The sequence below is a fragment of the Glycine soja genome, chromosome 9, assembly GCF_004193775.1.
Source record: "Glycine soja cultivar W05 chromosome 9, ASM419377v2, whole genome shotgun sequence".
NCBI lineage: Eukaryota > Viridiplantae > Streptophyta > Magnoliopsida > Fabales > Fabaceae > Glycine > Glycine soja.
The window spans coordinates 2,207,319-2,220,678 of record NC_041010.1 but is presented as its reverse complement, the minus strand read 5'-3'; the positions used below and the strand labels follow the sequence as shown (position 1 = coordinate 2,220,678).

Below are 13,360 nucleotides of genomic sequence, written 5' to 3'. Positions count from 1 at the left end.
GCCCTTTCCATCTATCACCTTGTTATCAAATATGTTTTGGCCCGGGGCAAATCTAGAACATTTTAATTGATTAAAATAGAGAAGGAGCTTTGTGTTTTTATTTTAATCAATTAGTTAGATGTGTTGATTGGTTAACACCTGGATTTTGGGAAACTGACTTCAAAGAGTGATTGACTTCATTTTTTTTATTTGTTTTAAACAAATGAATACTTGGAAATTTCTGAATCTATTTCATATGAAACAAGTTAAAAGAGGAAAACTCATCGGAGGATTTTTTAAGTTTTGATAACAAAAAGAGTCAATTCAACAATTATGCTTTTGAAAGTTACATTTTTTTTTTTTGCATAGAAGATAAAATGCGGGTTGAATAATTAAGAAAGAAGAAAAAAATGTGTGTTTGATTTCTTTCATTAATAAAATTAATATTTATCGATAAAAAATTATTACACGTGTCTTACCAAAAGTTTTATTTTTTTACACACAATAAGAACTTGTTAAGAAAATCCATTGATTAATATATATATATATATATTGATGACTGTTACGTAGACAAGGTGGAGACCAAAAGCAAAGACACCTATAACAAATTATTGAACCAAATGTCCCTATAGTCGTGTTGGAATAGTGTTAGAGATATATGTAAGTGGAGGATAATTATTTTCACCTTTCAACGGATTTTATGGAGTAATATAAGTTTGGCCTAAATCTAAATTTTATAGAATTTTAAGTCAAAAAATAAGGTGCATTTAATATATAATAAAAATTAAATTTTTATTACTAAGGTTTAAAACGAGTTTACTTGGCAAGCAATTTAGAATGAGTTTTCCAAAAGAGTCAAACTTAAGAGCTAAGAAGTCGCTCGAGCTAATACATGTTGACGCCTATGGGCCAATCAACCCAAGCTCACTAGGCAAAAATAACTATTTTCTCATTTTCATTGGTGGTTTTTCAAGAAAAACATGGATCTATATCTTAAAGCAAAAATCAGAAGTCTTTTCCACCTTCAAGGAGTTCAAAGCTGTAATGGAGAAAGAAAGTGGTCGAAAGATCAAAGCCATGAGGACTGATCGAGGAGGAGAATTCACTTCCAAAGAATTTCGATAGTTCTGTGAAGAGAATGAAATTAGACGTCCTTTGACGATTCCAAGTTCTCCTCAACAGAATGGTGTGGCAAAAAGAAAAAATAGAATGATCCTTGATATGACTCAAAGCATATTTGCTCAAAAGCAAGAAACTGCCAAAAGAATTTTGGGCAAAAGTTGTGGCACGTGCAGTTTATCTATCCAATCGATCTCTGACAAGAAGTGTATGGGAAAAGACACCACAAGAAGCATGGAGTGGAAGAAAGCCTAGTATCTCTCACTTGAGGGTTTTTGGGAGTATATCTCATGTTTATATCCCAGACGAGAGAAGAACAAAACTTGATGACAAGAGTGAGAGATTCATCTTCATCGGTTATGGTTCAAGCTCAAAAGGGTACAAGTTGTACAACCCAAACAATATAAGAAGATGGTAGTCAATCGAGATGTGGTGTTTGACGAATGATAATGGGAATTTGACACTCATGAAAAGGAATACAACTTTTTTCCTCCACTTGAAGAAGAAAAGACACATCAATATGTTCAGCAAGAGCTCATCCTATCAATATCAACCACTCATGAAGACACTTTGTCATCTCTTGAGAGTGAAAGGGTTGTGTCACGCACAATAACCCTCCAAAATCTTTATGATTGAAGTGAGAGATTGGATAATATCATACTATTTTTCCTCTTTGAAGATTGTAAACCAGTGGACTTTGAAGAAATTGTGCAAGATAAAAGATGGAGAGATGCAATGGATGAAGAAATTAGATCCATTGAGAAGAATGACACATAGGCACTCGTCTCCTTTCCAAAAGGGCACAATGGTATTGGTGTCAAGTGGGTGTACAAAACAAAGAAGAATGCCAAGGGAGAAATTGAAAGATACAAGGCAAGGCTAGTTGCAAAAGGTTATAGTCAAAAGGTTGGGATTGATTATGATGAGGTGTTTGCTCCGGTCACTCACCTAAAGACCATAAGACTAATACTCTCTCTTGTAGCTCAACACAAGTGGAGAATTCATCAAATGGGCATGAAATCTGTCTTCTTGAATGGAGTCCTCGAGGAAGAAGTGTACATCGAGCAACCGCTGGGATACAAGGTGAAAGGAGAAGAAGACAAAGTTTTAAAGCTAAAGAAGACACTTTATGGACTAAAACAAGCATCGAGAGCATGGTACAATTTCATTGACAAGTACTTTCAAGAAAATAACTTCACAAAGTGCCCACATGAACATGTCTTTTATGTCAAGATCAAAGATAGAGATATCTTGATCATGTGCATATATGTGGATCACTTGATCTTCACGGGAAGTAATCCAAGTATGTTTGAAGAGTTCAAGAAAGCAATGATCAATGAGTTTGAGATGATCGATATTGGACTAATGTCATACTATTAATATTGTGATAAAGCAGAAGGAAGATGGAATATTCATTTCACAACAAAACTACACAAAGAAGATGCTCAAGAAATTCAAGATGGATAGCTACAAGCCAATTTTAACACCGGTGGAGTACAAGATGAAGTTATCAAAGTTCGACGAGGCAGAAAAGGTGGATGCTAATAATTTCAAGAGTTTGGTGGGTAGTTTGCGATATTTGATGTGCACAAATCAGGCATTCTATATGCTACTAGACTCATCAGTCGATACATGGAGAATCCAACCACTACTCATCTCAAGGCCACAAAACGAATTCTTCGCTATATAGGAACAATTGACTTTGGCTTATTGTTCTCAATAAGTAATGACTATAAGCTTGTAGGTTACAATGGTAGCGATTGGACTGGAGATGAAGATGATCGGAAAAGTATCACTGGATTTGTGTTTTTCATGAGAAATACAACCTTTACTTGGAAGTCAAAAAAGCAGCCGATAGTCACTCTTTTGACTTGTGAGGCAGAATACATAGCAGCTATTTCATGCGTTTGTCATGCAGTATGGCTAAGGGATTTCTTAAAAGAGTTGGGCATGTCACAATAAGAGCTGACCAAGATTTTTGTGGATAATAGGTCAACTATTGCTCTAGCAAAGAATCCAGTGTTCCATGATCAAAGAAAACATATTGATACCCATTACCACTACATAAGGAAGTGCATAACAAGAAAGGATGTATATATAGAATATGTGAAGTCTCAAGACTAAGTAGCTGACATCTTCACCAAGCCGCTTAAGCAAGAACACTTTATCAAGTTAAGAAGCTTACTTGGAATGATAAATCAAGTTTAAGGGGGGTGTTGAATAATATAAACTTGATTTCGTCCATTAATCAAGTGTTAGACCCATTAAGTTTATGTTATTACTCCAAAGAAAATTTAGAGAAGTATAGAAATAAATAGAAGTAATATTTAATTGAAAGAAGTATGTAGAACTAAGTAGTTAGGAGAAATGTGTAGAACTTTTCCTAGAAGTATGTTGAATCTTTCTTGATGTATTTAGAATTCTCCCTTGAAGCCTATAAAAGGGGAAGAGGTTGTCATTTGTAAAGAACTCAATGAAGCCAAAAGAAGTTAAAACAAAAACTTTTCTCAAGTCATAAAAATTATCCTTCTTTTAAATATTCTCTACTCCTTTTCTCTCAAATACTTCCTATAATTTTCTCCTTTCCAACAGATCCTTGTGTAATGTCTAAGCAAACACACACTAACCAAATATTTGGATCCACATTCCAACACTGTTGTGATCACTTGGATGCAAAAACAACACTTACAGTGTTTGAAAACTTATCGCCAATGTGAAAAATTACATTCACTTGAAGCAAATTAAATTGAAGTAACTTCTATGTTTTTTGGTCTCTGGACGTGCATGGAGAGAGTGTGGATTTTCATTTCAAGATTGGCTCCAAACATGCACTTAATTGTGTTTAGATTGATGCGATGCGTTCCAAACACGTATTAAATTATTTGCATCGCATAGTATAACCACATCAATAAAGAGATATTGCAAAAGTCACGCATTGTAGCTTCTGCTGCAATGCATAGTGGAGAAAGTAAAACTCGAAACCGAACATGCAGCATATAGTATATAACAAAGGAATGAGTGCTAGACACTATACCAAATGTGCAATTGGACAATTTATCAAGAAATGCTGGCCAAGGTATATGCCTAGTGTACAGGAAATGAACAATGCCCCCTTTAAACATGATAGGAAAATAAAGGAAATTAAACTCCAGTGAACTTTTAGTCTTTTTCTGATTCCCAGAACTTATTCCAATTCTCTCGTACAAAATATATTTATGCTTCAATAATCAATACAAAGAAGAGGAAAAACAATAAGTAGAAGGCAGTATGCAAGCTTCAGGGTATGAGAGGGACCCTCATGCACGATTGATGAGTCCTACACCATATTGATTCCGCATGGACAACAAATTAAGAAAATTCACCAATTATTAATTATAATGTAACAATAGGTATGACCTCCGAGTCTGATGAGATTGATTCACTGCCAAGAGTTGCCAACGAATTTGATATAGAATATCCAACCCAAGGTTGATAATCTTCAATTCTAGCAAGCTCAATTTCTTCACGGTTTTGCTCTGCATTAGATTTCTTATCCAATCTCTGGATCCTTTCTAATTCAAATGTAACTTCTTTCATAGTTGGACGTTTTTTCCCATTCAACTCTAAACATCTATTTACAAGATTAGCAACTGCAGTGATTTTTCCCTTCTCTGCTTCCTTCACAACTCTTTTGTCGATAATGTCAAAAAGATTATCCTCCTCCATACACTGAACAAAATATGAGGCTAAATTCTTGGATTCCGCGGTTCTCACTGAGGATATTGGTTTTTGACCTGTTAAAAGTTCAGCAAGAACTACTCCAAAACTGTAGACATCACTTTTTTCTGTAAATTGACTAGTGTGAAAATATTCAGGATCCAAGTATCCAAAAGTACCTTGAACGACTGTGGTGAGATGAGTATCTTCAATGGAAATTATTCTGGATGCTCCAAAGTCTGCAATTTTTGCTCTATACTTTTCATCCAATAGTATATTTGTGGATTTGATGTCTCTGTGATAAATGGGTTGAGATGCAACTGAGTGCAAGTAAAACAGTGCTCCTGCAATTTCTGTTGCAATTCTCAAACGCAAATCCCATGTCATTGGTAAGTCCTCGTTTTGATCATGTAAATATTGAAAAAGGTTACCATTAGGAATGAATTCATAAACCAGCAAAGGAATTTCTGTCTCCAAACAACATCCTAACAGCTTGACCACATTTCTATTGTTAATTTGTGAAAGAATGACAAACTCGTTGATGAATTCTTCAACATTTCCTTCCACCTTAAACTTTTTCACTGCAACAATTTTACCATCTACTAGCATGCCTTTGTAAACAGTACCTTGGCCTCCCTTCCCAAGAATTCTGTTCATGTTAAAGCGGTCAGTGGCTTTCTCTAAATCCTTTAAGCTGAACAGAATAGCTCTGTCTACATTAACTTCATTAGATGACATTCTTTGCTGTAACAACAAACCACCATTCTTTTTGAAGAACTTTTGTTTGCGTTTCTTTATCATTCTCTTCCTTACCACTTTATACAACAACCATAGACAAAGAAGCAAAATGATAGATCCCAGGCTTGACGAAACACCTACACAATTTGTTACAATAAATTACGGCATTATAATTTTTCCACTATATAAATTGTTGTGCATGGAGTTATATTAAGCAGTAGCTAAAGGCTCTAGTTTACGATTGGGGGAAGTACCAAAACAATAAATCATTATTTATTATTCTTCAAAACCGCCTTTCAAAATTTTTACGTACCTACTATAGCCCACTTCTTCGTTAGATTTTTATTGTAATCTGGCAAGGCTGAAACACCAAGAACCAAGTTAGATCATATAAACCCATGCATTTATGTATTGAGGTAAACATAAATTGAAATGGTAGAGTTTATTGGTTATGCAAGGTCTCGTAAAACAGTTTCACGAATCAACCCAATCAGGAATCAAAGTTAGTCTGATTTTTTAAGATAGTTATTATAAAAGTCAATAAAAACTTATCTTACTTGTGATTAAATAACAGAATAAAATTGTTTTACATGGTTAGTGCATAGCCTATTTTATCATAAATAAATAATAAAAAAGAATTATATACAGTATTAAATATAATGTCAATTGTTTTATAGTGTGACAGAACAGAACTGTAATAGAATAATGTAAATGCAAGTTATTGCATAGAGATCATACCGGTGCAGCCTCCACGAACGTAGGGATTGCCCTGGTAACCTTGGATGCATCTACATGTATAACCTGAGACTCTGGTAAACGAAGATGTGACATTAGATCCATGACATCTTGCATGATCTGAAAGAAATTGAAGGACAGAATCGGAAAGTGTGTTGTTCAAAATCTCCCACTCAAGCACCGCATCAACATAGTCCATGTTGTTTAAATGAGGCATATAGTATCGCTGGGACCAGTACTTGTTTACAATAAATGCAGAACTACACTGATGACTCTCAACACTACTGTTCTGGTTGTTAAAATCTTGCAGTGTTGCATTATATTCTGAAAGATAGTTTGGCAGTGAAGTCTCGCAGCAGTACCTGCCATGGCAACCATCACTGCTAATGAAGTCCATGTTTTTGAATTCTTCATTGTTGTCGCAAATGGACACACAACCACCGACAGTATCCCCACCGGACTTCAAAAAGGCAAGGTTGTTGCAACCAACGGCAACGAATTTGTTCGACTCCTGGGAATACACGAAAGGGCTTCCTCTCAGGTCTTTTATTGCTGGCATTGCTCTTTTGCTTGGGCAGTTCCAACGGTAAATTGGATTCATGATTGTAACCAAGCCTGGGAACTCACTGATGGATGTCACTTGGAGATTTAAAGACTTCAGGTAGGGTTTTTGACCTTGAGAAGTGTCTTTGCATTCTATTTCAAACCACCCGTCGGCGTAGCATTCGGGATCTTTCATCCCAAAAGGGTAAGGGATGGAAACTTCTCCACATGTTGAATTACAACCAGGTTTTGCTATAATCTGATATGTTTCCGATGCCAGAGGGAATATTATCAAAACGATTATAGAAAATGGTATAAGTTGCAGAATCATTGTGGCTAAAACTGTACTACGAGATCTCAATGTATTGAAGTGAGTTTGCATCTATATTATTGGTTCGCTGGAAGAAGTATATTTATTCTCAGTGCTAAGATAACTGCTTGATGAATTTCTAAGTATTTTCGTGGATCTACATGAAGTCAAACTTTGACTTGTAGTAAGAAGACAGTTGTTGTGAGGCATAATTGACTAGCTAGTTGCATTTGACTAAATGGAAAAATATGTGCACAATATTAGGTGAATTCCAATGACTAATTATAGAGATCTATTTAGACAATGCTTTTACAAGTCACATGATTGGAAGTTAGAGTAATTCAATTGCCGTGAATTGGCTAGGTCGTACAAAAACAAAAGAAGGTGCTTTCGTGGAATCAGGTGGCTTGGACTTAGATGAAGGAGCAAGATGTGTCCCTTGTTTGTTGAGCACTATCTGCATCCTTGCTAGGCCAGGTCCATAGTGTTGCAGTGGACCTTCTTGGTTGTATGTTATGGGCCAATATACTAGAGTACTGCAGCAGACCAAAATTATTTATCTAGTATAAAATAAGAAAACTAATCCTTTTTCCAACAAGTCAACTCATTTTAAAATAAAATAATATCTTCAATTACAACTCTATATTCAAGGGTAGGAATATGTCAGACTTTCAAAGGTCTGAGCCTAATCTACGATGAATTTTTTAGGTCTGGATCTGACCTATAGCCTATCAAAGACTTTTATTTTGACTCGTGACCTTTTTAAAAGTCTAGTCTGACCTGATAATCTTTTTAAAAGCCTTCTTCACATTAGAGTGATCTTCCAAGATGGAGCAATGGTGGAAAAATTAAAAGAAGGAGCAATGACATGAGACTTTGAAGAAGGACTAGCCACGCAAGGTTTCAAAAAAGGAGGAGAAGCGCTAGTAGGCTTTCAACACGAAGAAAGAATATATGCATGGAAAATTTTTAAAGTTGTTTAGTTTGGTTTTAAATACTGTTAATATTGATACTCCAAGGGTTGAGACCCCAAGGGTTGAAACTAGTGTTGAAATTTCTAGCAAATCTGATTGTAACAAATCTAATTCTAGCAAAGCTTATTGTAAGAAATTAGTTTGTAGAAAATACTTGTGATTCAGACTATTATAATATATATCGTTGAAGAATATTTTGTTTTAATTTATATTTTTCTATTTTAGAATATTATATTGATAATATTAAATAAATCAATTTTATTATTTTCAGACATTTGATAATATTGTGTTAATTGTATTGGACATTTGAATGAATCATGATATAAAATAATTGTTCTAAGAAGAAAAACAAATCAAATTTAAATGGATAATCCATTAGCCCAAAACATTCATGAATGGGTTGAGTTTCAAAAATAAATTGTGAAGATGAAACCAAACCAAATCGATTAAATTTAATTGGATTGGATCTTGAATTTGTTCAAAATCGACCCGAACCGGCCCGCAAACACCCTATTTCTCATTTAAGTGTCTCAGATATAATATAAAAAGATATGTAAATGACCGTTTCTCCCTAATTTATTTTTATGTTAAATTGCATAGTTTTTTAACGTTAGATTACATTAAAAGGCTTTGGTTTCAGCCACTTACTCCTAAGTTTTTAAATGTTTTTTGTTTTTATAATAACACTTTTGTTTGGGTTTGGTCCGACTATTTGTTTACTACAAAAAAAAAGGCCCTTAACATTGATAAAAAAAGAATTTTGACATTAATTTTGAGCCGATATTGAAAGTGAGAAATTGATTTTTAACCGACGTTGAATCAAGGGAGATGTCTAATGTTTTAAACGTTTTCTTTAACACTTTACTTCCACCACTCCGTCATTTACATCTTATATGTGTTTTCTTAGAGAGACACGGTGGTTACTGTTACACTTTTGGTCAGTGAAGGTGTCTTAATTACCTACACAACTAGAAAAATAGAATTCAAAAGACGGTGGGAAATGCTTTTCAAAGGCGGGGGACACACGTCTTTGAAAGTGATGACGTTGTAGAGGTGAATATTTCTACGACGGTCGTAAAAGGACCGTCGTAGAAACACAAGATAAACAAAGTCGTGTCTAAGACAACACTCATGTAGAAAGCACTTCGTTTGTCACGTATTCTACGACGGTCGTTTTACGACCGATGTAATTTGCCATGTGTTCTACAACAGTCCTTTTACAACTGATGTAGAAAGCTTTGAAACAAATTTAAAATTTTTCCATGAGAAAAAAGCATGGAAGGATCGTACCAAGACCCATGAACCGAAAAAAGATCAAAACCTGTAAAAGTGATCTACTGTCAATGTAGTTTTTAGATTGCACAAAAATATGCTTTTAAACAGCAATTAAGGGAACATAATTAAATATTAAGCCCACAAATTTCAAGATAAAAAGAAAAGAAGTGCCAATTGTTTTATGCTTTTAACACGCAATTAAGCCCACTCATTTTTTATCCTATCTATTTATCAGCACTTAGATAATAATAAAAACACATTATTGAGTATTAAATTTAGTGTACATTCTCTAAACCAATGTATGGTGTGCACAAACTATACCGTGATCTAAACATGCAATTAATGTTATAGACTATAGTGGGAATCAGGGTGTTACTTACCACACCATTAGCTAATAATTGAGCTATTGTGCAAATGTTGGGCAAATAAATAAGCCACTTGGGAGCCAAAGGCTTGCTGTAATCATCTACAAAGTTGCTAAAAATGAGGCCTGCAACTTGATATCTAAATGCCCAATAGCCAGAGATAGCTACGCTAAAGAAACTCAATGCAACTACAACATAACAAACACATAGTCCTTTGAGCATTTTCCCTTCTACCGGGGGTGCTAACGTTGCCTATAATAAAAATGTGTATTTTTCTAATTAGAAGTTAAAATACTTGTGTATTTTTCTAATTAGAAGTTAAAATACTTTGATGGTGTGGGTAGCATTAACAAGTTCTATATGTTAGAGTGAACACATTTGATTGTTTCTAACCTGAATTTCTGGAACTATTCCACAACCATAAGTGTTGGCAACGATGGGAATGGCATTAAAGATTCCAAATAAGCGATTTGTTGTGTCACCTATTAAAGAGTAATACTTTTTTGGCCCATTTGATGATTTTCCTGATTCAGTAGACATTTTGAGAAAATTCAGAAAAAAAAAATGCACTTAATTGCAAGCATAGGTGCTAATTAGTTAATTGGATTATTAATGAGGGGAAAGAAAATACCAATATATATGGAAGCTGCAGTAGCACAGGCACTGTAGGATAATCACATGACCAAAGACACCAGATTAATATGTGGCATCTGAGCCAAAATCAGCATGAAGTATCCAAATATCACTACAAACTCATAAAGCTTCATAGTTCCATTTGGATTTGACAGCAAGTAAATTGCCTGTAGCGGATGCCATTAGGAAAAGCTCTTAAAATCAATATATTAATATATATTTAATATGCTAATTTGTTGTCCATTTTATAAACATTATATAACTTATTTTTTTTATACTCTCTTTTCTTTCCATGTAAAATCTTAACATCAAACATATGTTTAAAATCACATTTAAACTTAACATCCCCTGATGTATAGATTATATATCAGAAAAAAAAAACTATTCACCTCATAGTCATACTACCAGAGAAATGTGAATTATTTAACAAATATGGACAAGTAGGTTTAAATTGAGCAGAACAAGTGCCAACAGACAACAAATTCTCATAGTTTAAATTGAAATCCTCTAAAATGAAAAAACAGAAGGAAAATATCAAGATATGGTAAACACGTGTAGAAGATATTCAAATATGGACACGTGTAGAAGGAAAATATTTGAAGTTTAACTACGTCTACTTTGGGCTCACTCTTGAGCACATCTTTGAGCATGCTGCACAGTTTTTTCTACAAGGAATTCAAAGCAAAGCCTGAGACACTGAGCTTCTACAGAAGGCATGAATTAACAACTATGCATAAGGAAAGTATGATATTCAAAAATATATGATAGTGGGGATCATTGGAACTGGCTTTCAATGCATAACTAATGTGGAAGATGCAATGATGCAAATGTTAAATATAGTATATAGTATATATACAACGCATATACCTCACCCAAAACCAAGACAACATTGTTATATACAAAGGCCAAATACATCATAGCCTATACCCTCTATCCATCCCGTGATATTTATCACCATGCCTGAAGCTCTAGATTTAGCATTTCCAGTAAATTGCCTGTCAATCATCCCTGCAAGCTCCTTAAGAAGCACTTTATACAATTCTACATTGTTACTGCAAAAAAAAATTCTACATTTAGATAACTAACCATTGGAGTCTGCACTCAAAAAGTTGCAATCTCCTCATCAGTGATATCCTCTCTTTTTTTTTGTCTTACCAATATGTTTGACAGAAAGAATGCACACAATAGGATGGTTACATTGGCTTACCTCATCAGCAGTATAATCAGTTTCAGTAGCACCATCCATTTCAATGGTTGCACCATACCAAGTAAACACCTGAAAGATAAAAAAAAACATTTTTCTTATAATAAGAAGAAAATAGAGGTGCGTCGTTACCAACTTCTATTCTCAGTTTGCTTTCTCTCTCCAATTTGACTTGCTTTATTGTCAATGCCGAACCCGAACCACCTATGGGACCTGCACCATTGTACGCCATGTTTTTTTTCTTCTTCTTTCCCTAAAACTCCAATTTCGCTTCTTTTTGCTTCGAATCAAACTTGGACGAATCGATTCTAAAAATTCAACTTGCTGCGTTGGCCGTTACAGTTTGCGAATGGGAGTAAGCAAATGAAGGAAAGGGGAAGAGAGTTGAGAAGCAGTGACGACCACAGAGTCAAAGAAGACCTAATGTTGAAGATGAAGCAAAAGAGAAAGGGGCCACCGGAACAAGTGTTTGCACGTGCGAGACAGAAAGAGAAAAGACATGAGCATGCTTAGGTAACTGAGCTGCGCTGGTGGCGGTCCGCTTCGGATGGCCTCGTTAGCAGACGCCACATGGAGTGAGTCCCTGTCGGCGTCGCTGTAAACGCCACGGTGGCGGTCCCATGCTCAGCGTCTCCCCTATGCAACAAATCTAAACCCTAATTCTTCTATTCTCCATCGATGCGCACAATCCCTTCAGCAAATGAGTTAGGTAGTGCGAGGTAGGGTAGAGTGCGAGTGCGGGCTAGGGTAGTGCAGTTCAACGTTGGTGTGTACTAAACCTGTCATTGTAATGCGCAGACGACATCATTTTTAACAAAAACGTCGTTGACATAAATCTCCTATTTACTAAAATGCCACCACGTCTAAAACAATGTCGTTTTTGAAAGCATCGTCCTTGAAGGTGCGTCCTAGAATAACATATTTGTAGTAGTGCTACTAGCACGGTGTGTAAGGTTGAATGATATGCATGTGCATGTGTATATTATGCATGGGAAGAGGTTCTTATAAGGTTTTTGGTTGCTATACCAATTTTATGCAGAAATACAGCATGTATATTATGCATACATGCATTTTGGGGAGGGTGGGAATATTGTATTTTAGTGTTATAAATTTGAAACTGCTTGTACGGGTTGGGTACCTACCCTTGTACCCATATTTTAATGATATTTTTCTTTTTCTGATAAAAAAATTAAAATTTTAAACTAAATTTATATTTTTATTAAAATATAGCATATATCTACTATTTATCAATTAGCATTCAAATGTATTAAATTGAAATGAATATAAATAATAAAATGAAGTATAAAATGTTGGAAGAAGAAGAAGATTTTATTTCATTTGCCACACAAAATACAAGAGTATGATCCCCTATTTATATTAAAATAGAGTGACTACTCACATAATTTGCTTATTCAAGAATACTAAATGCTCACATAATTACTTATTCAAGACTTTGTAACTCACAACCTTACAACTTTCATTTTCCACAATTTAAGGCTCATAAAACTTGTTATTATTATTTTTCTAATTAATATCTAACATCCTCCCTTAATTGGAAAATTCTTCTGCACACCAAGTCTTGCTCGCAATCTTCGAAAATCTTCAAATTTTAGAGGCTTGGTGAAAATATCCGCAACTTGATCTTGAGTTTTCACATGAGTCAATTCTACTTCTTTCTTGGTAATGCACTCTCTAATGAAATGATACCTTGTATCTATATGCTTACTTCGTTCATGGAACACCGGATTTTTGGCAAGCTCTTGTGCATATCTATTATCAACATAGATCT

At 34.7% G+C, this 13,360-nt stretch overlaps 1 protein-coding gene and 1 pseudogene across 1 annotated transcript; both read right to left on the bottom strand.

Moving 5' to 3' along the window:
* Window positions 1-4,100: 4,100 nt before the first annotated feature.
* LOC114366830 (wall-associated receptor kinase-like 8) lies at window positions 4,101-7,212 on the bottom strand. Its single transcript, XM_028323836.1, has 3 exons — window positions 6,271-7,212; window positions 5,846-5,893; window positions 4,101-5,669 (listed from the first exon to the last, which is right to left on the bottom strand). The coding sequence occupies exons 1-3, from the start codon at window positions 7,190-7,192 to the stop codon at window positions 4,471-4,473; spliced, it is 2,169 nt and encodes a 722-aa protein (XP_028179637.1). The 5' UTR covers window positions 7,193-7,212; the 3' UTR covers window positions 4,101-4,470.
* A 321-nt stretch (window positions 7,213-7,533) lies between these two features.
* Window positions 7,534-10,501, bottom strand: LOC114367722 (annotated as a pseudogene).
* Window positions 10,502-13,360: the final 2,859 nt, after the last annotated feature.

Coding starts and splice junctions, on each gene's coding strand:
- LOC114366830 (XM_028323836.1), bottom strand. CDS start 7,192: ATGCAAACTCACTTCAATACATTGAGATCTCGTAGTACAGTTTTAGCC. Junction 5,894..6,270: donor CGTTCGTGGAGGCTGCACCG/GTATGATCTCTA, acceptor TTGGTGTTTCAG/CCTTGCCAGATTACAATAAA. Junction 5,670..5,845: donor GAAGAAGTGGGCTATAGTAG/GTACGTAAAAAT, acceptor CAAATTGTGTAG/GTGTTTCGTCAAGCCTGGGA.